We start from the raw sequence: 26,396 nt of genomic DNA, 5'->3' as shown, positions 1-26,396 counted from the left end.
GCTTGTGGGGTCCCCCCTGGGGTCCCCCCGGGGTCCCTATCAGTCCCAGCAGCCTCGGGTCTTGCCTGGGGGGGGACCCCTTGTCCACTTTTGCCAATGCTTGATTGCACTATAATGATGAGGCTGGGTGGTGGATGTGCTAACATCTGCCTACTCCCCCCATCTTGATACAGAAAACACGTTTACAAGTATGTGTGTCGACAGTGGTGTCAAATATACGGGCCGCGGGCCGGGTCCGGCCCGTCTGGTGGTTTGGTACGGCCCGAGGAAGAAAGCTACATTGTATAAAAAAATATGAATTTTCTTTACAGTCTGTAGTTCTTGTACTATCCGCTAGGGGCTGCAGTGTTTTAGTACGTGCAGATAACATGAAAGCAACACTGAGGCGGGACTAGGACCACCTTGACCTGGTAAAAGATTGTTCATTATATATTGTTCATAATGTAAAAGGAAAATTATGTTAATAAATATTTTGATAATTTACTCATTTTTTGCACTAATTATTTTTTTTAGTGACTAATACAAAAGTGGAAAAAAGTGGGCTTATTGTTAGTTCTATGTCATTTTGCAATGAGTTTACTGGTCCGGCCCGCTTCATCTCAAATTAGGCTGCATTCGGCCCGCCGACCAAAGTTTGACACCCCTGGTCTACGACATCATCATTTTTTAAAGCCTTACTAGACTATGTTGCCATGTTGCATTGAATCCAAATAAGACAAGAAGCCTTATTTCTCAAAGAAGTCCTTTTATTTTCCACATTTGCAATCCAACAATGTTTTTTTCCTAACAAAATAAATACAAGACTTTTTTGTTCTCCCCAACTCAGAAATGTACAACACTTTCAAGTCCATGTAAACACTTTTTTCCCATTTTTTTTTTGTGGCCACAGCTTTGTACAAAAATACTAAAAACATCCACAGGGTGGCGTTGTAGTCAAAATTCCGTGGAGGAAATACAGCAAAGATTTGGGTCACAAAAAAAACTCACTAAAAAAAACAAAAAAATGGAATGACAAAATCCTTAGCGTACCTTGTTAGCATCTTAGCGACGATACGGATAATTGACGATAAAAGTAGTATTAAAAAAAGTATCGTTTTCAGAGTTATTGTGCGTTTGTGACTTCATTTTTTGAAGCAATAAATCTGAATAAAACTCATTTGATTGCGCGCATGAAAAAAGGGCGGGGCTTAACCAAACACGGTCCAACGCGCGTTAACGCTCGCTTGCTAGCTCGCGTCAACGTTTCCAAGCTAACACACCAAGTCAACCAAAGCCTAAAAAACAACAACAACAACAAAAACAATCGTTATTTCGACTTTCAAAACGTCCTTTTAAACGATTTTTTCTTCGTTTAATTTTTTTAACAACTTCCTCCCGCCTGTCTGCACGTACCGATTCTTTCTTCTCACTGTGATTGGCTGAAAAGATTGGATCAAAAAATGCATTTCATCTGCCTGTTGATTGTCGTCTTGAAATCATTAAGTTCAAAATGTCACTTTTGTTATGAAAAATATTTTTGGTGACTTTTTATCAACCCATTAGGATAAATTTAGTTAAATTATTTTGTACATTTTGTGAATTGATATCTGTCATCGGCATCTTATTTTTGTAACATGATTTTTTTTTTTACAGTTTTATGACTTGAGCATTAAAAAATATTTTTTTAACCAAAAAAATGGCATTATTTTGAGTTAAAACTTTTCCTTATTTTAGGGGAAGGGTTAACATCCTCTAAAAAATGTGGGTTTGTCTCTGGGTGGAGTTTGCATGTTTGCCCCGGGCATTCATGGGTTTTCTCCGGGTATTCCACTTTCTTGGCTAAGCTAATTGGATGCTAAATTCTTCTTTTTTGATGGGGGTAAAATCTTCCCAAAAAATGTGGGTTGTCACTTGGTAGAGTTTGCATGTTCCCCACCGGGCTTGCATGGGTTTTCTCCGGGTACTCCAGTTTCTTGGCTAAGCTAATTGGGTGCTAAATTGTCCCTAGATTGGTCGTTTATCTCCTTGTGCCCTGCGATTGGTCGACTATCATTTCAGGCTGGCCCAATCCTGGTTCCCGTTGTGAGCTGGGTTCAGCTCCAGCACCCCCCGCGACCTTCATGAAGGTAAACAGTCCAGAAAATGAATGAATGAATGACCCAAAAATGTCACAAAGGGTTCAAAAGTAGCAAGGCGGGATTATTGGTTTCCATGGCGACGGCTCAGGCAAATCGAGGGCGCGCGGGGGTGTCGTCGTCACGTGGACCGCTACCGTCCGAATTCTCCGCCTCCCCCTCGGAGATGGCCTGCATGGGCGCCGAGTAGAAGCGGGCGCGGGCGGCGTAGCGCCCGCCGTTAGCGGGGGGCGGCGCCCTAGTGCGGCCGGCTCGAGTTTGAGGCCACGCCCATGTCCGGCCCACGGGCGAGAAGGCCTCGGGGTCCTCGCCTGGCTCCGCCCCCTCGTCAGTGGGGCGGGGGCTCTTGAGGATCTCGGTGGCCGACATGCGGTAGCCCGACTCGGATCGGCTGCCCTTCTTTAGTAGGAGGAGCTTAAACTCCTCGTTGGAGGTGCTGGATTTTTTGACGTTGCGGTAGATGGGGCCGGGGGTCTTCTGGGGGCCGCAAGGTGAGGTGGGGGTGGAGCCTGGGGAGGTGGGGGCGGGGCTGGCGGCCGGGCTGGAGTTGGGGGCCGTCCCGTTTCTGGGCGACAGGTCGCCAGAGTCCTTTCGACCCAAAACTTTCCGCTTGGATCTGACCGACAAAAATGGATGGTTAAAAACTTCAAATTTAACTTCAAAAATAATTAATAGCGGGACGAGAAAAAAAAAGGGAAAATAGTGAATAGTGAAGATGTGATCATTGAGGGATTACCGTCTTTTAAAAATGGTTAAAAATAAAGTCAACTACTTTCATAAATCAACAGCATCATGGACTTGCAGGGGCGGCCACTCACCTGTGGATGGCGGCAAAGAGGTCGTCCGTGGTGCGACTTTTGACGGGCGACGAGAAGACGGCGCCGTCGCCATGCTCGGCCTGTGACGTCTCCCTTTCCGCATCTGCGCCAAAACCATACAAAGCAGATGAGACAACATCACGGTGACCATTCCCGTTGCCAACTTACCTTTGTCCTCCTCCACGGCGTCTTTGCTTTTGACCTCTGACCCATCCTGACCTTTGTCGCCTTCCATCGATGGGCCGTTGTCCGTCGAACTCGTCGTCTCGGGGTAGAGATCTTCGTCGGGTGGCGAGAGGGAAGACTCTGCTTCGTCGTCATCGTCCAACGGCGGCGTCGTTGTCTCGCCATTGACAAGCTCCTCGCCGTTTCGATCCGAAAGCGGCGGCTCGCCAAAAACATCCACGCCGTCGTCAAAACCCAGGTGAGCTTCCTCCACCTCGCCGTCTTCCGGCGTGATTTCTTCGTGGTTGGCCGTCTCAAAAGCCAAAGACGACTTCCTCTCCGGTACTTTGGGTTTCCGTTTGGTGCCACTGGGCGACGGCGGCCCGGGGAAGAAGACCACGGGGAAGTTGGAGGACTCTGATTGGCTGGAGTAACCACTAGATGGGCTGCCTAGACCGCCCAATTTGGCGTCGCCGTCGGCGGGGGTTAACGAAGGCGTGGTGGCCCCGGAGTCGGAGTGGGACTCGGCGCCATCCCGGGACTCCACGCGCTCGGTTACCGTGGCGCCGGTAGCCGTGCTGGAGTCGGACAGGGAGCGGTAGGGGTCCCCGGAGGCGGGGTCGTGAAGTAGCCACAGCTCGGCGTAGTCTTGGCGGACGGCGCCCTGCCCCCTGAAGGAACACGCTTCGTCACCCTTGAAGGATCCTTCGTCAGCAAGTGGAAATAACAAGTCCCTCCCACAGATGGGCGCCATCTCCACCTCCTCCGGCCGCACCGTCCCCAGCGAGGAGCTCCGGCGAGGTGGGTGCGGCTTGCATTTGGGTTTCCTCAAAGCCAAACGGCCATGGCGGCGTTCCGAGTACCCACAAGTGAAACTACGGCTTCCGACTAGACCGTCGATGGGATCGTCTACGAGGCCGCAGTCAAAGTGCATGGAGGTGTAGTACCCCTCCGTGTCCTCCGAGTAGCGCGAAAGCGTGTCGGCTTTCTCCGACGGCGGCCTATCGGAGAAGCTGCTTTCGCAAGTGGCCATGCTGGCGAAGCTGGGGCATCCCAGGCTATTCTCCGCCTCCCCGGACGGCGCCGGGTAGTTCCACTCGCATTCGCCCTCGCCGCCGGCCTCCTCCAAAATATCCATGGCGGTCGAGGAGAAAGACCCCGCCCGTTGGCCGCGGGGTCCGACGGCGGCCAACAGAGGGCGCTCTTCGGCGTTGAGGGAGATCTCCGAGTCGCAACGGGCTAACGGCGACGTCTCCGGGGTCTCCGAAGTCTGCGAGGGGCAGGCGGAGCCTCCGCTACTGCCGCTCCAGTTGCCGCTGGACGAACGCCGTTCGTCTTTGTGGGCGCCGCCCGCCGACGCCGAGCGGGCGGGGCTTCCCAAGGTGTCGGAGCCGGACGACGTGTCGCCGCAGCAGACGACGACGACGCCCGCCGCAACCGGGCGGAGCCTTTCAGTCCAAACCCGCTCGGGTGTAGCCGAACGCCCCTCGCCGCCGCTTTCGTCCCCGTCCTTGGACGCCGATTCTTCCGCCTCGTCCGGTTTGGGGCGTGGCAAGCTACGTGCCCGCGGTCGGGCGGCGAAGACGCCCTCGCCGGAGTCCCGAAGATCGGCGATGTCGCCGACCGAGCGGGAGAGGCAGAGTGCCGCCCCCTGGTGGCCGCGCTGGGCCCGGATTCTCCGGCGAGATGGCGCCCCAGGGGTGAGGAAGTCCTCCGTCTGGCAACCCGAGTCTCTGGTGAGAAGGTGAGAGGACGAGTCCTCGTCGGATGGGCCGGCGTGGACGAAGACGCCGCTGCCGTCCACCGGGGAGCCGTCAGAGTCTGGCGGAGAAAATAAACAGAATTATATACACCAAAATGATATTAGCTTGTCTATTGTTGTTGTTTTATTGTATTTTCGATTAATTTATTTTATTTTTTAATCAGCATTTTTTTATTTTGGGGTATTATCTGTTTATTTTTTGCATTCATCTATTTTGTCATTTTGTAATTATTTATGTTTTTACATAGGGCAGGCATAAAGCAAATATTTTTTATTGATTTAATTTTTTATTATCTATTTTAATTTTCTGTATTCGTCTATTTTGGCTCTTTTTCTTAACTTTTCTGTATTGTGGAGTAAGAAATTAAAGTATTATCATCTCTAATATTTCCTAAAAAACATTCACCCAAATTTCAAAATATTTCTTTTAAAATAACTAGTGACATCCACCAGCCTCAAGATGTCGCCAAATAGCCAACTTCCGCAGTGAATCGCGCCCACAAGACAATCAGCAAGAGTTTTCAACTCAAAACTCATCTTTTGACGTCAATAGCGCTTTGAAATGAACTTTTTTTAACGAGCGCTAAGGAAGTTAGAATGACGACTTACCCGCGGCGGCGAAATCCCGCAGCTGGCCGGGAACGCCGGCCACCGTGCGGCGCCTCCTCAGCCGTCTCCGGCGCTGGAGCAGCGACTGCGAGTGGACCAGCGAGCGGCGGGCGTTGGCGTCTCTGTCGAAGCCCACTCCTGCCAAAACAAGGACACGTCAGAGGGGGGAGGAGGGGTTTGTCCCCCCCGGCAGGGGGCGGAGCCCGCCTACTCTGAAAAGCCAGAGTAGCCCCAAATGCTCTTTAAAATAACATCCAAAAATTATGAATATATATTAGTCATACCTCTACTTACGAATGCCTCTAGCTACGAAAGTTTCAAGTTACAATATTTTATATATGCAAATGAGTGACTCAAGATACGAAAACGATCCAAGTTACAACACACACACACAGGGGCACATTTTCATAAACTTTGTATATTTTAAGACATTAATATATAATTTCCTCCTAATTTTATATCATTTTTGTGTGTTTTGACGTGCTAGCCGCTCAAGCCGCCGGGCCACCATTTTGTAAGAGAAAAAAAGTTTTCTGGGTAAAAGGTTGACACGTCAGCCATGACTGGCAAATTTGCCCGTCAAACTCGATAAAGGCCACACAATGCGCGCTCTGTGAAAGGCTGGCTGGCGCGCACGCCAAAAAAACGCTGTCAGGATGAAGTGCGGGAGGGAGAGGGCCCATCAAGTGGCCGCCCGGGGCGCCACAAAAGAGCGCCGCACTGTAACACCCATGCCCATTGGTTCTGTGCCAATGGCTGAAAAGGATCGCCACGGCTTAGTCATTGACTTCCTCTTACTCCGGCACCCCTGGAACTTAGTCTGACACCCTTGAAATAGAGGATAAATTCAAATGATAAAAATAAAAAAAATTATATTGGGGGCAACCTGGTGGTTAAGTGGTTAGCGTGCCGGCCTGACGGTGGGGGGATCTGGGCTCAAATCCAGGTTGATTCACCTGTGTGGAGTTTGCATATTTTTCTCCGGATACTCCGGTTTTCTCCCACATGCCCATAAACATACATGCTGGGCTAACTGAATGCTAACTTGTGACAAAAACATGCATGCTAGGCTAATTGTATGCTAACTTGTTAGTAAAACTTGCATGCTCGGCTAATGATGGATTTTTTTTGCAGATCATTTTGAGAGATGGACTGACTCACCGGTCACGTTAATGGGGATGACGCTGGAGGCGACCACTCGCGAATCGCACTTCATCCTCTCCTCGGGCGTGGGCAACGGCAAAGCTCGCGACCAATTGGTGCGTTTGTCCAAGGTGCTAGGTTGGTTGGGGACGGGGACCCCTCCCGGCCACTCGGGGTCGCCGCACGCCACCTGAAAACACACCCAGTCGTCCGTCAATTGCCACCGAGCGACCATTTATTTTAAAAACATGTCATCATAATAATAAGCATAAATAAAATAAGAGCTGGAAAAATATTTTGTTGAATTTAAAATATTCCCTATTTTTTAACATTATGTATAAAAAAGACGCACCAAAAATGACTTAACTCTAACCCAACTAAAAAATAGTATAATATATTTTTGTAGAGGGACATGAACACATTTATTTACATTTTTTTGCCAAATCCAATCCTTTGAAAACCACGAGATTGGTCGCGGGATTTTCCTAAATCCAATTCAATTCCAGATCTTTTCATCTTACCTCTAGATTGGACGAAACAGAAGAGCAAAGAAGCAGGCCGGCAGCTTTTGTGTTCTACCCGGCGACTAACGGGCGGCCATTTTTTTGTTTTTTTGTGTGTTTAAAAGGCAACAAAAGATCGCCTTGGAAACTTGTCCCGGCTGGCAAAAAGTTGGACAATGGAGGCGGCGCAAAGAAGAAGAAGAAGAAGACGTGACAGGAAGTAGTGGGCGGAGCCACAGCTGCATTTAGTAACACTTTAGTCACATTTTTTTTTACAGAATGCACGCGAATGCCACGCTTGGAAACATTGGCTATTTTTGCATGTAAAGCCAATGATGTCTATTTTTGATCTGATTCTAGTCTTTTTTATGTATATTCATTGTCTTTTTTATATTTTTGCCAGATTTTTGAAGTATTTTTTAAACTAAGCTTACTTTATTTAAACAAATAAACAATACAGTTAAAAGTACACTACGCTTAATTTTTGGTCAAATAAATAAACCAGAGAATAATAATAGTTTTGCCTATTTTTTACATAAAAATAAAAAAATGCAGTTAAAAAAAACGTTTAAAAAGGTCATATTTTTTAAACAAGTTAATTTTCTACAATTTGCCTCTTAATTATATATTTTACAAAAATGGGTTAATAATAATAATGATAATGTAATGAAAATCACTTCTGATTAATAACAAGAAAAAAGGCTTCCAAAACTTCAGTGAGGAAGAGGAGGAGGAAGAAGAGGAAGGGTTACAAAAGGGGGAGGGGCTACAAAGGTGGTACCTTTCTGTTCCAGGGGGAGAAGTGGCAACATTCGGTGGGGGAGGGCGGACGGGAGCTTTGGAACTGAAGTCGACAAAAAACACACACACACACACAAAAAATCCACAATGTAAACACAACAACAACAACAACAACAAGACAATGGACACAACACAAATAAGTCACAAGACACATACATGGAAGCCAAAAAGGTTGGTTTAACATTCCTTGAAATGTCTTGCTATCATCACTTAAATCATTTACAACAGTTGAACCGCGAAATGGCGAGGGATTACCGTATTTTGTTGTTGTTGAATTTGGAAGCAAACTTACCGGCGTCAATGTCGCCCCCTTGCGGGCTTTTTTGGAAGTGATTGGCGTGGACAGGTACAAAGGCATGGGCGGCAGGGCCGAGATGGACAGGCTCACCCGGCGCTCTCGTCTTTGACCCCCTGAAAACACAGCAAAAAAAGACCAATCATTTAAAAATGCATCTTTTATTTATGTTTCTATTTTAAATGTATCACCTCAAAAACTACTTTACCCAAATGAAAGGTCACATTTAACTGAATCTGTGCGAGTCTTTTTGTTCATTTTCCAAACCACATATCCTCATAAGGTTCGCAAGGGGTGCCGGAGTCTATCCCAACTAACTACAGTGGCCAGCCAATCACAGGGCACCAGGAAATAAACAACCAATCACTAGGGTCAATTTAGCATACAATTATCTTAGCATGGATGTTTTGAGCATGTGGGGGGATATTGATGTAAAGCCTTACATGTCCACTAGAGGGCAGAAATAAACCAGGAAAAAAAAAGGCTGAGATTTTCGACTTTTGGGAGTCGATACCCACCTGCGTTCCGTTCCCAAAGGCGGGCGTCCCGGTGCAGGTCTTGAACGCACGGCGGTCGCGTGGCCGGGCGCAAGTGGTTCCGCTGCTTCTGCCACGGAGACCGGAAGTGACACGTCAGCTTGCTTTCCGCGTCCAAATCCGACACGGCTGCAAAAGAAAAGAGGGCCACAAAAAATGATTCGACGGGCCAGATTTGGCCCCCGAGCCGCTACTTTGACACCAGTCCGCCAAAAGTCAACAGAAAATACTTTAAAATGCACCTGAAGTGACCAAACAGCCTAAAAAATACCCTAAAATCAACAAAAAATGACTGAAAATGATCCAAAATGTAAGCAGAAAGTAACCCGGATGGCCCCAAAACATAGCACACTTGGCTCCTCCTCCTCATTTGCATACGGATGATAGTTTAAAGCCCAAGAGAAGGAGGGGAGGGGCGGAGTCAATCAAACTGTGCCTTTACCCTATTGTTTTTTTTAAATCCAAACTTTTGCCCGTGGGGAAAAAACCTAGCTTGCGCTTGCTAGCATGACGACACAAAACAAGATGAATGGGAGGGTTGGCGCCGCTCAATTACCTGGCGGTCTGTCTTTGAACTGGCAAAGTGCCCTTAACAAGCACCCCCGTGTTTTACCCCGGCGACCTCTCGCCCGCCCCCCCCGGCGGCTCAACAATGCGGCAACATCTGCCGACCCTCCCCCCGCCCGGCTCGCTAATCTGTTTACGGCGTTAATCCAAACGGCGCTTTGACCGTAACAAAGCTTCAAATATTGATGTCACTCATTCACCCCCGAGATTTGAGGGTCATGTTTGAACAAAAATACTAAGTCAACTTAGCCTGTCGCCATATGCAAGTAGGCTAAAAAGCACGCTAAATAAAATGTGTTAAAATTTGGCCTGTTGTTTAAGTAGGAGCCTCAAATGACATTTCCAGAGGGTCAAAGGTCGTCAACAAACTGTAAAACTAACTTTCAGAGACACGGAAATCATAAGAATCGTAAATATTGTACATCGTTAGCATTGAAAAACATTTCAAGTTGTGCTAATCATAAATTTTTTCATGTTAGTGTTAAAATTTGGACGTTTATAGAGGGTCAAAGGTCGTCAACAAACTGTAAAACTAACTTTCAAAGAGACGAAAACCATAAGAATAGTAAACATTGTCATGCCTTAGCACTGCTACATTAAGGCTAATGGTGAAAAACCATCACATTTTTCATATGTGAATTAAAAATGAGCCGGTTATTTAGATATAAGGCTCAAGTTACTTTCCCAGAGGGTCAAAGGTCATCAAAACACTGTAAAACTAACTTTCAGAGATACAAAAATAGTAACTATTCTACAGTGTTAGCATGGCTACATTGAAGCTAATGTTTTAAAACCATTTAAAGTTGTACTAACTACTTTATTTTCCAAGTGTGTGTTAAAACTTGACCTATTGCTTATCTAATTATTTTCCCAGATGGTCAAAAGTCGTCAATACACCATAAAAGTAACAAATATATAAAAAAGAACAAGAATATAGTAAATATAGTACACCATTAGCATTGCTAATGCTGAAAAAAACAATGTACTATAATGTATGTAACTATTATTCCTCAGTTTAGTTAGCGAGCCACATTTTATTTTTGGCCCAAAAAAGTAAACTTCCCGCTCGCCATTGACGGCGCCGGGCGTCCAATCAATCCATCGGGACTGGGAGGGACGGACGAAAGGATGTCGGAAAGATGTGAATAGGGAGGACGGCGTTATATAAACGTCTGAGTTGGCGGCGGCGGCCAGCAGACGGTGCGTGAAAGCCAGAAAGACGGAAAAAAAAAGTAGACGGCGAGCGAGGACGGCAAGCGAGGACGCCGCTGCGGTTGGACAGCGGACGTCGGACGCTCCATTGGCGGATGAGCTGGAAATGAACAGCCTGTGGGAAAGTTTCGGCTTTCAACCGGCGTTGCTGCTAATTACAGACAACAATAGGACAAAAACAAGATGGCATCCAAGCGTCTATTTTGCTACCGCTTTTGGGATTGGACGCCAGCAGTGGAGATGAAAAATTTGCAAGGCTGTCATTTTTAAAAATGGATTTAATAAACTGAATTAAAAGCCCTGAAAATTCTGTTTTTAAAGATCTAAAACAATGTTTATTTGAGCTTTTTTTTTTGAAAATGTATTTTTAGATTTTACAAATTGAATTTTGAACTAAATACAGAGGAAAAATGGATTAAAAAATGACAATTATGGATTGAAAAGGGGTAAAATCAGGAGTAGTAATATACATCTATACTCCTACAAAAAGTAGGCACTCATTTACTTTTTCAGGCCGCAAAAAAATGATACGGCGGGCCATATTTGGCCCCCGGGCCGCCACTTTGACACCCCAAAAGTATAATTGGTTATTTTATTCAGGACAGTGAAACAAAAATCAAAATTGACATGTAAACTACAGCCCCAACTTACAAAACCAATACATTTCGTAAGTAGAGGTACTACTGTAGTTCCAATAATGTAAATTGTAACCAAATGCTTCCATAGTTTAGTTTAAAATAATAAATAAAAATAGTAAATTGTAACATAGCCACCCACGGGTGACCTGGTGCCTAAATCTCCAAAAGTTGCCAGGTCAGCCCGCGGGTTGCCATGTAAACGATTGGCACGCCAGCACCTGCTTTGTCCTCCTAGTCGGAGGAGGAGAGGCCACCTATCGTGTTACCCCATGCGCACATTTCCCAGAAGGCTAGTGTTTCTTACAGCTGTCCGTCAAACTCATCACCAACAACAACCGGACGGACGAGCGACATTCATTTTGAAAGGCGCCAAAATACACAGGTCGACGCTAATGTTGTTGCCGAGTTTGACACGCTAGGCTACGTCGTTCCTGAAGCGATTGTCTTGAACGAGGGTTCAAACCCAAATTCCCTTCTGTCCGATCTTTGTACGGGTTTAGTCTGGAATGGCTAAAAAAAAAAAAATCCCACAAAAAGTCAAGTTTGAAGCAGATGTGAACCTCCCGCTTTTGTTTACCTTTCATTTTGCTTCCATCTGTCTATCATCACGGGCCTGCCGACCATATATGGACATCCCTCGGGGGACACGCCCCCTCCAAGGCCAAGTCTCTGCGGTCTGCATGGCAGTGTTAAAAAAAAAAGAAGGAAAAAGTCCCAGGGAGTACTACTATCCTCCGAAGGCCGATCGGAGGGTAAACGTTATGCTTTAACTCTTTAATGCCTGAATTCATTCATTTTCCCAATCGCTTTCTCTTGACAAGGTTCGCGGGGGGTGCTGGAGCTGCCCTGAATTGGAGGCCAGCCGATCGCAGCTGCACCAAGAGACAACCAATCATAGCTTGGAACAATTTTGTAGACAATTAGCAGCAATCAATCATAGCTAGCAACAAGTTAGCATTAAACTAGCCAATATAATTAGCATGAGGTGACAAATAACTCATCCCTTGTAGCTAAGAATAAGTTAGCATCCAATTAGCAGCAATGACTCATAGCTAGGAACAAGTTAGCATCCAGTTAGCAGCAATCATTCATAGCTGGCAACAAGTTAGCATCCAATTAGCAGAAATACAATTAGCATGAAGACTCAAATAAGTCCTCACTCGTAGCTAGGAACAAGTTAGCATCCAATTAGCCTAGCTTACATGTTTTAGGGATCTCACAGGCAAGCGGAGTACCCAAAGAAAACCCAGACAAGCCCAGGGAGAACATGCAAACACAGTGAGGACCCAGCTGGGACCAAACCCTTGACCCTAGAACTGCGAGACCGACACACCAACCACTTCACCACCGAATTGCCTCATTATTTTTCATTACCGTTTTTTTTTAACGCATCCATGAAAAGAGCCACCTATGGCTCGCCAGCCACAACTTCCCTACCCCCGCCTTAACCTCTCCACGGGTTTTCAAGCGCTGGTCTTTGAACTAGCAAAGAACCCTAGAAGAAGATCGAGTTACCGTCCAAACAAGGTGGGTTATGTTAATCAATTAAGGCATTTGACCCCCCCCCCCCCCCCGACCCAACATGGGGCCCCCCACTCTCCAGTTTCACGCACCGCCGCGACTTCCCAGAAGAAAATACCTCGGCGGGGAGGACGACACGCTCCACCGAGAGTCGGCCAAATCCTCTTTTGGGACCTCCCCGCGTTACGTAAGACCGCAAAAACGCCATCCCATAAAAACGAGGAGTCCAAAGACAACCCAAACAAAACCCCCACGGTGAATTTCAAAAGTCACAACGCGGGTTTGAACGAAAACAAGCCAGGGAGGAGGTCAGGGGTCATCGGCGCCGTCCCTTGACCAATAGGAGGGGCTTTGTGTGGGAGGGGGGCGTGGCCTGGGTGTATTTTTATTTATTTTTTCTGGGTGACTGCCTTCTTTTCATTGGCTTTCGCAATTTAGGGACATGGTTGGCCAAAAAAAAAAAAAAAAAAAAAAAACAGAGGAACTCCGGTTCGGAAATCCGGAGCCGGGATTTTGGCGACCGGTCGGGGAAAGGAACGGCACGGGATGGGATGGGGGGGAGAGGAGCCCTGTGATGAGAATCTGCCCGTGATTACAGACTGGATCTTAGAGTTGGTGGCAAATGGATGGGAGGGGCGGGGGTTTATGACGTCTTGACGTCACCGTGTGCAAATTCACGCAGGGGCCAATCCCAGATGAGAGGGCGCCACGTAAGGAATGTTTCAGTTTGTTTTACAAACAACAACAAGTGGGACAGATGGAAAGACATGTCAAAAATCAGGGCCTGAACTTGGGCCAGTGCGGTGGTTAAGTGTTTGGCGCATTGGTCTCGCAGTTTTGGGGCCGTGGGTTCGAACCCACTCTGTGGAGTTTGCTTGATCTGTCGTGGGTTCCCTCCGGGTACTCCGGTCTCATCCCGGAAACATGTATGCTAGGCTAATTGGATAGCCATAAGGGTGTAGCTGTTTATGTTTGTTTTGGGGGCCATTTTGGTTTTGTCAAAATTTTTAAGTCATTTATTTGTAGACCGATTTTCAGGGTTAGGGTATGTCAGGTACTGGGTTTTTGTAGTTTTTTGGGGGAGGCATTTTGGTTAAAGTTTTGTTTGTTTTTTTGGAGTTATTTGTAGATAGATTTGTCAGTTTTTGGTGGGTTTCAAAAGGTTTTTTGGGCGGTTTTGTCAAAATTTTGCTGGTTATTTGGAGTCATTTCAGAGATAATTTTTTAGTGAGTTTCTAGGTTTTTGTGGGAAACTGTGGTCTATCACATCACTTCAAAACCTGCCGTCCCAGCCGTCCAATCGCAATCAATCCCAATCCATATTTGTAAATAACTCCAAAGCGTCTTTTACGGGAAGAAATAAATCCACGGTGGACTTCAAAGCCTCTCAAGCCCCGTTTTTCGTCCGTCCAGATGCCCGCGTGTAATTTTTTCAAGATGTTAGCGGCTAGCGTAGCCTTTCTGACCACTTTAATGTTTTATTACTGGCGCGCGTGCGTGCGCCAAATCCCTCATAACCGCGGTTGTAAACGCCGGCGTCCAATCATCAATGATGTATTTGGACTTTCACTTTCTCAAGGGTTTGAGGAATGTGTTTTTAGTTAGCATTAGCTTTACTGCTAGCCTGGAAAACTAGCCAAAACAATTCGCAAGAGGAGAACAATAACAGGACAGAAATTGTTTTTTTTAAATCACATTTTTGGACAATTTTAAATATAAATATTTTATCATATGTATCAGATTTGGGGGATTTTTTTGTATTGGATTATTTTTCATTTTTATTAAAGTGTTGATTTTTTATAGCTTATTTTTGGGGAGTTTTATTCGAATATTTGGTTGCTTTCAAAAAGAATTTAATGGCTAAGATTGGCTAATTTCAAAATTAGTATTTTTTTCATTTACATTTTCATATTTATTCAAATTTTGTAAATATAATGACAGATTAGTGGACTCCAACCATCACACAATTTAGCCAATCACAAGGAGACAAATAACCAATCACTCAAAGATAGCGTGATGCTAGCACACAATTAGCATAGCGTGCATGTTTTTTGAAAAACAGGAGTACCCGAAAAAAACCCACGTAAGAAAACATGCAAACTCCACACAGGTGGACCAGCCTGGATTTGAACCCACGGCCCGGAGCTGCGAGGCCGAGGCCCTAACCACTCAAGACACCGCCCCAAAAATGGTCCGATTTTTACAAAATCTGCAAAAATTAAAACGTTAAAAAAACCCACCGGCCCGATTTCAATCTCCAGCGCCGAAAATTCCCTTAACGCGAAACACGTGTGACTCGTTTTCAGGAGATCCCGACTGGTGTTTTCGGGTTGTGTGAAACACGGCCGCCGTGTTTTTGCGGATTTCCACAGCGCGGTAAAAAAAAAAAAAAACCTGGCGCATTCCGAGACGGATTACGGCGTAGCCATTTCTCCCGTCTTGACGGCGGCGGGCGGCTTTCTCGCTCCCGGGTGCCAAGTGCAAGTGCGCGCGCGTACGGCTATTTGACGGAAGGGCGGGTGCCATCTGGGACTCCGCAGATGGCGCAAAGTGGGACAACACTGGGTGGGACAACGGGTGAGGGTGGGGGGGGGGGGGGGGGGTACAATGGAGATTACCCATGTCTCATCTCTTTGTTTGAAAGGCGTCTAATGGACAAGGGGGAGGGGCCAACTTCTTTGATTTCCCAATTTCCGATGTATTTCAATCAAATTTTTTTTGTGATTTTTTTGTAAGTAAATGTGAGTATCCACAATGAAACTTGCAAGTGGAAGCCACTCCCCCTTCCTCTGTTTACTATTAGGACTCAGCACTAATGTAAGAAAATATATTATTATTATTACTACGACTACAACTACTACTAAGACTACTACAACTACTACTACAACTACTACAACTACTACAACAACTACTACTACTACAAGTACAGCAACTACGACTACAAGTACTACAAGTACTACAACTACTACAAGTACTGCAAGTACTACAAGTACAGCAACTACGACTACAAGTACTACAAGTACAACAAGTACTACAAGTACTACAAGTACTACAAGTACTACAAGTACTGCAAGTACTAAAAGTACTACGACTACTACTACAAGTACTACAAGTATTACCACCACTACAAGTACTACCATAAGTACTACCACAAGTACTACAAGTACCACTACCACTACAAGTAGTACCACAAGTACTACCACTACAAAGCCCTCAATTTGCGTTTTTTTTGTTTGTCGTGTTTTTATGCGCATACAAACCCTCGATTCACTCATTTTTTTTTTGTGTCCCTCAGAGGCGGCTTAGATGCGAGTAAATACAGTATACGCACATTTAGCAACATCAATAATCATGTGATATAATAGGCCAAGTGTAAAATTGACCGTTTGGGTGACGCTCTTTCTTACAGTGCACTACTTTATCGGCGTGACAGCTAGCGTAGCGAGCGCCGCCGCCGCCGCCGTAAATCCCTTTTAGGACAAGCCGGCCGACGCCATTCGGTGTGACGGCCAACCAACCACTCCACTGTAAAAAAAGGACAAGTGTGAGACGCCGTCACGCTCAAAAAACCTTTGCAAATCTCCGGGAGCCCAATGCCGGCCCACCGACATCCTTGGCCAAAATTGGACATTTCTTCTTTTGGGAGCCAACGCCGCCCGGACAACGCCGCCGGCGGGAAAATTCCTGGCGACAAACTGTTTTTTGGGGGGAGGATTGGACGTCGACGGGGGGATAAACTCAATATAATTCACAAAAAAATTAACGTCAACTCAATTTCATGTGGGCCGGAACATTTTAGATAGAATATTTACTTTTTTTTTAATAAATGGATTAAAAGAAGTGGATTAAAAGGCCTGAATATTCCCTTTTTTCTTATAGATCTACTTTAGCTTTTTTAAATATATTTTTAGATTTTACAAAATTATTTTTGAACTAAAAACACAGGAAGAATTGATTAAAAAATGACAATTATCGATATAAAAGGTGGAAAATCCAGAAATATAATATACATCTATACACTTCATTTGAATTTGATCCAAAAACAGAAAGTTGACACTCATGATTGACTTTCATGGGCCGCACAAAATGATGCGGCGGACCACATTTTGGCCCCCGGGCCTTGGCTTTGACAGTTGTGGTCTAAAGCCTTCCATGTAAATTTGTACGGTGAATAAGGGTCAAAATGTCCGTCGATGAAGACAAGCGCCTACTTGAAACTCTCAAACTTGGCTTCGTGTGTGGTCAGCTTTGGTGCGGTTTTTCTGCGTGGAATCCGATTGGCTGGCATTCTTGGTGTCATTCCTCAAGGCTTTTTTTTTTTGCTTGTAATCTGATCTGCCCACTCTCCTTTTACTTCTCTTTACAGCCCCTTAATGGCGGTAAGACAGGCCAAAATGGCGGAATTTGCTCAAGACGGATTTTTTGGGCTGGATATTATATCATATATATTAATATTATTATTATTTATATTTATTATATATTTTTTTCTTTTTCATTCGTTGGGTTACAATGGGAGAAGGGTCAAAATAGGGCTTGCGTGCCGGGAATGGCCCGGTAAAGGGGATTTGATCGGGTCCACGGGGGTGTCGTGTCTGACGTTCATATTAAATATTTTCTTTTTTTTTTTAGAAAAAAAAAACGGATGTGGTAAGTGGTTAAACCAGTCGGCCTCGCAGGTCTGGGGTCGTGGGTTCGATACCAGGTCAGTGGAGTTTTAAATGTTTTCTCTCGGCTTATGTGGGTTTTCTCTGGGTACTCCGGGTCCTAACTAGTAGGCTAATTGTATGCTAGGCTAATTGTATGCTAGGCTAATTGTATGCTAGGTCAATTGTATGCTAGGCAAATTGTCCTTGGCTAAGATTTATTGGTTCTTTGTCCAATCGGGCCCTGTGATTGGCCGGTATGAGCTCGTATCTGGGTTAGGCTCAGGCACCCCATGCAAACCTTGAGGATAAACGTTTCAGAAAATGAATGATTAGCTGTACATAAATGCTCATCTTTCGTCCAATCAATGGCGGCCAATAAATGAACTTTACAGTTGACTACATTAAATTTCCTATTTTGGGCAGATCTGGTTTGTCTATCATCGTCGGAAAACCGTTATAATGGATGACCGTTCGAGCACGGCGGCCGGGATTGACGGCTCGTTAAAAAAAAGGGGGGGGGGGGGAATAAATCCCCGACGTTTACGACTTTTCCGCCGACACGTCACTCGGCACTCTGTACTCTGTCCGGGGCATTTTGGACTGTAATTGTGCGCTGGGAAAAAGCGAAAGTGTAATAAAAGCCATGCGTGGGCTCCGGGCCAATCGAAAGAGGCCCCGCCCACTGGGCTCGGACTTCAGGTACTTTCCCAGCCTTTCAATTCGACGCTATGTTAATGCTATGACGCAACTCTTTTCAGGGTTTTTCCATTTTTTTAGGTCAAAAAGTCTTTACATTTCCAAACTTCAAAAAAAGCATTAAAATATTAAAAGTGTCATAAAAATGTTTAAAAAGTGGGCGTCTGTTAATAGAAGGCAATGTTATGCTAACAGCTAAGCTAACAAGCACAATATTTTCTCGCATATCAGCCGTATTTATAACCAAAAAATGACGACTGAATCAAAGGTATGACTTAAGTGTACAAGACTTGCTATACCCTTTCCCACCAGTAGATGTCGGTAAAGTAACATTGACTATCTATTGGTTATTTTCTGTTTTGCAGTAAGAAAACAAACATCCCTGGATGAACTAATTGAATGAAATGAGTGTTTTTGATTCAATAAGTATAAGTTTTCATAATATTTTCCCTTCAAAGTAACACATTTGTACTCCCAATTAAAGAAAATGTGGAAATATTCTTGCAAAATTATATCATTGGAACATTTACAACTTAACGGTGTCACCTTTGAGTTTTTTTGTGGGTTGCTCAAGGCGCGGCGCTCCCGCAGGTGGGCCTGATTGCCCCGGGCTACCCAAAAAAAAAAATACAAGAGGGAGAAGGAGGGTCGGCGGGCGGTTTGTGTTGAGCTGTGTAGATTTCCACAGGTCGCCACGGAAAAGAATGCAAGACGTCATAAACGCGCCAAATGAGCGAGGCCAAACAAACGGATGATTTACAAAGAGCGCCTCGGGGAAAAAACGCGGCGACCGCTCCCCAGGCCAAAAAAAAACAGGCGGAGGAATGAACGATAGGTCACCTTTAAATTCACAATAGAGATGTTTTGGTTTTAAATATTGGGGAAATTGTTTTTTTTTAATTACGTTGTTAGACATTTTTAAATATTAATATTATTATTATACGTATCAAATTTGGGGGATTTTTTTGTATTTGATTATTTTTCATTTTTATCAAAGATTTGATTTTTGTATAGCTTATTTTTGGGGCGTTTTAGTCTTATTTTTGGTTCCTTTTAAAGTTTTATGGATAAGATGTACTTTAGATATTAGCATTTATTTTTTTATTTACATTTTTATATTTATTTCAATTTTGTAAGCATAATGACAAATTATTGGACTCCAACCTTCACACTATTTAGCCAATCACAAGGCACAAGACAAACAACCATTCAAAGCTAGCGTCATGTTAGCACAACAATTAGCCTAGCATGCATGTTTAGGAGACATGAAGGAAGCCAAATTATCCAAATAAAACCCACATAAACCCTTAGAAACTCCATCCAGGACATTCCAAACACGGGATTGAACCCACGGGCCAAAAACCACAAGGCAGGTCTGCCAACCACTTTACTACCGTATCACAACACAAAATATTCATTGACGATCAATGATCAATTATCATTGGCTAGCCTCACATCACCAAATCACACAGTGGATTAACATACGTGTCCAGCTTTTATTTTGAAGTCCCAACCCGTCAAAATAGGAAATGTCAGGGTGGCCTTTCAACTTAAAGTACTTTGGCCTCCGCACGTGCCTCCCCAAATTTGCAAAGTGGGCTTTCTCGTCAAGAGGTGGGGGGGCCTTGGCTTCAAACCCGGATTTCAATGGCCGGGTGGGGGGGCGCCGCCGCCGCTGCACAAATCTGCCAGCCATTACACTTAACATTCTTGCGGCCCTTGTGAGTGCTTCTGGGATGGGGGCGGGGCCACGGGGGGAGGGCGGGGCCACGGGGGGACAGGGGTCTCCAACTCGCAATCCCTCCCGGAGTCGTTTTGTATATTTTCGGCAGTCCGGGTTAACATTTTGGCTTTTAAAAGCGGGCCGGGCCTCTTGAAAGGAATGCAGGTGGGAAAAAAAATATATAATATCCAAATAAAACCCCCCCTGTAGCCGCCACTCCTTCAGAAGAAAAGCTCCCTCGAGAAAAGCCAAGCCAACGAGCGTGAGAAGAAGTAAAATGAAATCTCCAACCGTGTGAAAAAGTTCGGGTGCCTCGATTTACCGCCACACAATATGCTTAGCATGCAATTTTTCCCAAATGTGGGAGGAATACCCGGAGAAAACCCACGCAAGGTGACATCTAAACTAAAAAAACTCGAACCCGGCAGGTATGGAACCCCCGAAATCAAAGTAAAAAGAGACGGACTATGTCAACATTCATTGATTCTGTACTGTGTATCCTCACAAGGGTCACGGGGGTGCTGGAGCCTATCCTAAATGCCTGAATTGCACACATGGAGACAAATAAGCAACCAAGCAAAGCTACAAACAAATTGACATACAATTAGCCTAGCATTTAAACATTTTTAAAAACATACTGTCAATGATAGGGTTGAAAATGTCAATTCTTAAAGCACAGGTACAGGTGTGTCAAAGTGGCGGCCCGGGGGCCAAATGTGGCCCAGCGCATCATTTTGTGTGGTCCGGGAAAGTCGACCATCTGTTTTAGGATCAAATTCAAATTGAAGATGTATATTACATTTCCAGATTATCCCCCCTTTTTACATCAATAATTGTCATTTTTTTTCCAAAATTTATTTTGTAAAATCTAAAAATATATTTTAAAAAAGCTCAAATAAACATTGTTTCGGATCTATAAAAACAGAATATTCGGGGCTTTTAATCCACTTCTTTTAATCAATTTATTAAAAAAAATTGAAATATTCTATTTAAAATGGCCCACATGAAATCAAGAAGAATTCCAAAGAAATGAGAACGCGGGTAATGGGAGTGATTTCAGCGGGCCTTTTTGTTCCAGCACAGGTGCTCGCTCGCTCCACGGGCCGAGGGCACGATGACGGACGGATGAGGAAAGGTTTTTCCTTTTTCCTTTTCTTTTTTTTTTCCTTCTTTTTGTTCCGCTCTCCCACAGCTCGCCGCGCATTCCAGTCAAATCCCAGTCTAAACACCTGGATGAGCAAGGCCGCAAAAATCACCAGCGCTTCCTTCCTGTTGAAAAACACTGGGTGGCATGTTTGCCCAACCGCCAGCACGGCCGCCTCAAAACTACTCAATGGGTACGGCCCCACCCAGACATTTTAAAGGGGCGGCGTCCTCCATTCTTCAGCCCATTTTCTGTCAATTTGACGTAAATCGATATCTGCCAATTTTTTTCATCCCACCCCTCTTATTTAAACTAATATCTACATTCATTTATTTTCTGAAGTGAAAAGGGTCAGGGGGTGCCGGAGACTATCCTAACTGACTTCAGGGTGAGAGACAACCTAAATGAGTGACCAATCGCAAGGGGACAAACAACAAATCCCTGAAAGCTAAAAGCTATGACCAATTTAGCATCCAATTAGCCTAGCTTGCATGTTTTTGGAATGTGGAAGTGAACTGGAGTACCCTTAGAAAACCCACACAAGCCCAGGGAGAACTTTACTCAAAAATGGACGAGTGGTTAGTGCATTGGCCTGACGGTTTTAGGGTTCTGGGTTCGAATCCAGGTCGGTCCACCTGTGTGGAGTTTGCATGTTCACACTGGGCCTGCGTGGGTTTCCTCTGGGTACTCCAATTTCATCCCAGATTGAAAAGACATGCATGTTAGGCTGATTGGACAGTCTGAATTGGCCCTAGCTACGATTGGTCGTTTGTTTTGTGTCTTTCAATTGGCCGGCCACCGATTCAGAGTGTCCACTGGGTTAGGCTCCAGCACCCCCGCGACCCAAGTAAGGATAGAACAGTTCAAAAAACAAACAAATAAATTTCCGATGGCATTGTCCACCAAAATGAAATCTGCCCGACGACAAGTGATGGCTAGCATTCAATATCGCATCCGGTTGCAACATATTGCTATTCGTTAGCTTTCCAATATTTTTGCAGACTCCAAACAAAGAAAAAATGCGCAGTCAGAGAACGGCACGTCACCCCGAAGGAAGTAAGCATGACCTCAGTGGAATCCGGAACAAAAAAAGCCCCCCAAAAACAGAGGGCTGAGAAGAAAGAAGCCTTTGAAAAGGCGCTCAGTCTCTAATTAGCGGGGGCCACTTTGCTAACGGCAGGTTGTCCAGACCTGTCCAAAAATGCCTCTTGGTAATCAAAGAGCTCGTTAGATGTCGTAATACACGCCCACGTTTGTCTCCTGGCCAAAGGTGGGAACCTCCACGTAAGATAATGTTAATTTAGGGGGGAAAAGGGGGATTTCTAGGTGGCTTTTGGTCTATTTTGAGGGAATTGTGGATCACTTCTCGGTCATTTGGAGGCCATTTTGGGTCACTTCCACATGATTTTGGGGAATTTTTGTGTCATTTTTGCCTAACGGCAGCTTTAATTGGATGGCAAGACCTCAAAAGTCAAATAAAACATGCGCTAATGAGAAGTCTATAGTCTGAAGTATTTTTTAATTATTATATATATTTTTAATGTTGTGTTTAATCAAAAAACATTTATAAAACTACTTTAAAATTTCAAAACAATAAAAAAACTGAAGGATTTCCTGTTTCCTATTTTATTTTGCAACATCAATACATAGTTGAAATAGATATTTCCTCTTGGGTTGAACGCTGCTATTTCCAATTGCCACGAATGCATCGCCAGCTCCTTTCCAAAGAGCCCTAGATGGAATTAATGGTGGAATTCCCAGCATGCCTTGCTGCAGGCAGCCTTTGTCAAAAGTTATTCATCATGAAATATGACTTTCCCGCTTGATGCGCCACACGTTTATGCCATGTCGTCATTTATCAAACTTTCCTTTTGCCTTTTTCTTGAAACTGCAACATTAAAATATGATTTGTTTGGTCATATTCAGTTGAAAATATGAAAAGACTTTGGTGGGATTCCAAAGAGAAGCTGCGGGTGACTGGAACGCGCCGACCTGCCAACTGCGTAACTTAAAACCCCAGTCGGACGGACGCAGGGAGGGACGGCAGACGTCTGCTCGTCTGGCCGTCCAGACACGTGCCGACCAACCCTCCCACTACAAATACCATTGGACGGCGAGCAAAATCTGTTTCTTTGGTTAAGATGCACTTTGCTAGCAGCTAGCTCAATGCTAATAGACGTCCAATCTATTTGAAGTGGAAGGTTTGACAGCCAAGTTAAAAAATATAAATAAAAAAATCGACTATTAGCTGTCCAATCCATTTGAAGTGGGAAACTTGGCAGCAAAAAGGACAAAAATACCAAATATGGCCTGTTTTTGTTTTTGTTGTTGTTGTTTATGAATTTTTGAAATATTTGCTCCCCACACCCCGTGCGTGCGTGGCCTTATTTACAGCGATTGTTATGCAAATGAGGGCCGGCTTTAAAGGTTGTGGGGCCCCGCCCCCTTTTAGTCCACCCCCACCTGACAGCATTCATGTCAAAAGAACTATTAAGGCTAATTAGTTGACTTTTTGCCGCTTTGCGTTTATCCGTTAAGGCGTCACGTCGCCCTTTTGACACCACTTTTTAAAAATATACATATTAATATCATATTATTATCATATATTTATGATAATGCGCAAAGCCACCCACAACCTGAAATATTGGGCTTTTTTAAAAAATAAAATAAAGGATTGCAGAAAACATTTTGCACTAATTAACTTCTCTTTAAACTTTAAACTCTTTTACTAAATTATTTTTTAACTAAAAAGACAGAAAACTGCATTACAAATTCCAATTATTGATTTAAAAGGGGGAAAATCAGCAAATGTAATATACATCTATATCTATCCTTTAAATTTGATCCTAAAACAATAAGTCGGCACATCATTGACTTTCCTGGGCAGTACAAAATCATGCGGCGGGCCACATTTGGCCCCCGTGCCACCACTTTGACACCAGTGGACCAGAGTATTATTTTTTTGAGCCACCTCTACCAAACCGAGGGCATCCCACTGGGCTTTCCAATACATTAATACCCCCCTCTCTCTTAACATGACCCCCCCCCCCACTCCTTTACCATCACCCCTTCACTGTCACTACTAGGGTGTTTTTGAGGGGGGGTCTTGGTTTTTAAAAGAGCCAGGCATGACCACACGCTGTGTTATCTGGGTCATGAATTCTTAACTGGCAGCCATGCAGAGTTCAACCTGTTTACGTGAGGATTGCCAGAAAAAGTCACCCTACTACTACTACTACAGGAAGCACTTTGCCTGCCATTGACGTCCATACAAGTCCAGTTTAATAGAATATAAGACTCAAAAAGCCACCAAATGGACCAAAAACAACCCAAAATCAATAGAAAGTGACCCTCCAGTGCCACAAAACCAACAAAGCGACCCAAAATCAACAGGAAATGACCCTTAAAATAAGCAATAGTACATATATCCATCATGTTAATGGAGCTAGAGATAAAAAAAAACATTCAAAAGGGAAATACAATTTATATACGATTAAATGAATTATATTTTTATCTTAAAATGAGTCATATAGAGAGAAAGATGAACAAATAGGGCGTAATCATTCAAAAATATGAAGAAAATAAATGAATCACATCTTGGAAAATAAGAATAAATATTCCAAACTCCCTAAATCAGCCAAGATATCTTTTTAAAATATAGTCTTAAGTGAAACTATTCTAAATGAAAACCAACTAAACGAAAGAGTCATAAAATGAGTAATACGATTTAGTATTATGAGCAATCAAAGATAAAGAAAAGTAATAAATGAACAATAGAATGGATTCTTATGCATGATAAGTAAATAAATCATCCACTAATCTAAATAAAAAGTATTATTACTAAGCACGGACTACATTATTCAATTTTAAAGTTGTCAAAAGCCACCAAAAGTTGAACCAGACGAGCAAAATACAGCACAAAACGACTTTTCAACAAATAAAAGTGACTTTCAAAACAAATACTGCAAAGTATAGTAGTCATAGTATACTGTTAAATAGTGTAGACTGTAGTACGTATGAGAAGGTGTGTACACTCACGGACTGGCTCCTGTTTGGGGTCGAGTTGGCCGCAAGTGTCCTGGAGCCGTCCGACCTTCCGCTGGAGCCCGCGTAGACGTCGCCCGGTGACGGCCAGGTCGCCCTCCAGCTCGGCGAACACCGAGCACGCGTGCTTGGCCAAGTCCGACAGTTGACGGAGGCTCCGAGCCAAAGCCGCGTGGCTAACGGCCAACAGGTCTCGGAAGAGCGGTCCCGACTCGGCTCCCGAGTCCAGCCTCTCCGCCAAGTCTCCCTGGACTCGGCACAGGGAGCGTGGCTCCACCAGCCGCTTGACGAACGGCATGTCGCTGCTCCTAAATCCGACTTTGACGACGACGACAACGACGCCGCCGCCCGGCTCCGGCGTGGTGGTCCGCTCGGCGTGGTGGCTTCAAAAGCCCCCCGTTCTCGCCCTGGCATCGGACCGAGGCGCTCCGGTCGTCTGCCTGAGCCGAGACTTTTTTCCTTGCTTTTTGTTTCTTCTTCTTTTTTTACCACCAGAGCGGCGGCGGCGGCTCACGAGTCAAACTGGAGGTGCTTTTTAAAAAACTAAAAGTGGGGATGATGGGAAAAGGCGGAGTGGAGCCGGATGGATTCGGCTAGCGGTGGAGAGCCGTGGTGGTGGTGGTGGTGGTGGTGCCTTTAGGGGCACTCGGAAATGGAGGGTTCGGGGTAGAGGAAGGGGTGTGGTGAGTTAAAATGGCCACTGGAAACATGAGTATGTTTTTTTACGTTTGCGTGGGGGAAAAATGGTTTCCTCCGATAAATTTGGATAGAAATTATACGTTTATGAGAAGGGGAAAATGGTTTAATCCGATGAATTTGGATAGAAATTAGACAAGTGCCAAATGCGAGCATCTGATTGGACACACATGATTTACTGGATCCGGGTCTGGTACTCGAGCCACTACTTTGACTAAAAAAATGTGGTTAAAAAGTTTGTTTTAAAAAAATGGTTCATTTTAAGGTATTAACTATTAAAGAGATCCATTTTTAAAGAATATTTTTGGTTAGCTAGTGTCAAAACGGTAAAATATTTACTGTTTTTAATCAAAAAGTACATTGAAAAGTATAATAGAATTTGTACACCCCCCCCCCCCATTTTCATTAAGAAATGAAAACTAATGAGAATATACTTTAAAAATAGTGAATATAATATTGAACGATCGCCGTCAATGTTGGCTCGACGCTAACGGATGGTGGTTAGCGACGGCGCGTGGGGGTTAATCTTCCCATTGAGATCTGCTGAACGAGTGTTTATCTAAATCCCGGGCCAAAGCTCTTCCTGTTGCCGCGCCGGCTAACGCTAACGCTAGCGCAGAAGTGCAAGCTCGGCAAAGCTGGGGTGCCGCGTGGCGTCATGCTTTGGAGCGCCACAAAAGGGAACGCACAAAAGAGGATAATCTGAGCGCTCGCTCGAGGCCCCCCAACCCGCGCGCGCGCAAGCTAGCCGGCCCGGCCGTTG

General features: G+C 44.7%; 1 protein-coding gene across 2 annotated transcripts; it reads right to left on the bottom strand.

The window, feature by feature from the left end:
* Positions 1-731: 731 nt before the first annotated feature.
* On the bottom strand, positions 732-25,523 carry nhsa (Nance-Horan syndrome a (congenital cataracts and dental anomalies)). Of its 2 annotated transcripts, XM_077716655.1 has the most exons (9): positions 24,932-25,523; positions 8,729-8,875; positions 8,208-8,326; positions 7,896-7,958; positions 6,630-6,801; positions 5,469-5,606; positions 3,101-4,918; positions 2,933-3,035; positions 732-2,730 (listed from the first exon to the last, which is right to left on the bottom strand). In XM_077716655.1, exons 1-9 carry the CDS (start codon positions 25,233-25,235, stop codon positions 2,202-2,204), a joined length of 3,393 nt encoding a protein of 1,130 aa, XP_077572781.1. In that variant the 5' UTR covers positions 25,236-25,523; the 3' UTR covers positions 732-2,201. The 2 variants fall into 2 exon arrangements, with proteins under 2 accessions (XP_077572781.1, XP_077572782.1); XM_077716656.1 differs by lacking the exon at positions 7,896-7,958.
* Positions 25,524-26,396: the final 873 nt, after the last annotated feature.

Source organism: Stigmatopora nigra, chromosome 5, assembly GCF_051989575.1.
Source record: "Stigmatopora nigra isolate UIUO_SnigA chromosome 5, RoL_Snig_1.1, whole genome shotgun sequence".
Classification (NCBI taxonomy): Eukaryota; Metazoa; Chordata; class Actinopteri; order Syngnathiformes; family Syngnathidae; genus Stigmatopora; species Stigmatopora nigra.
The sequence above is the reverse complement of the archived record's forward strand: the minus strand, read 5'-3'. Positions and strand labels throughout refer to the sequence as shown.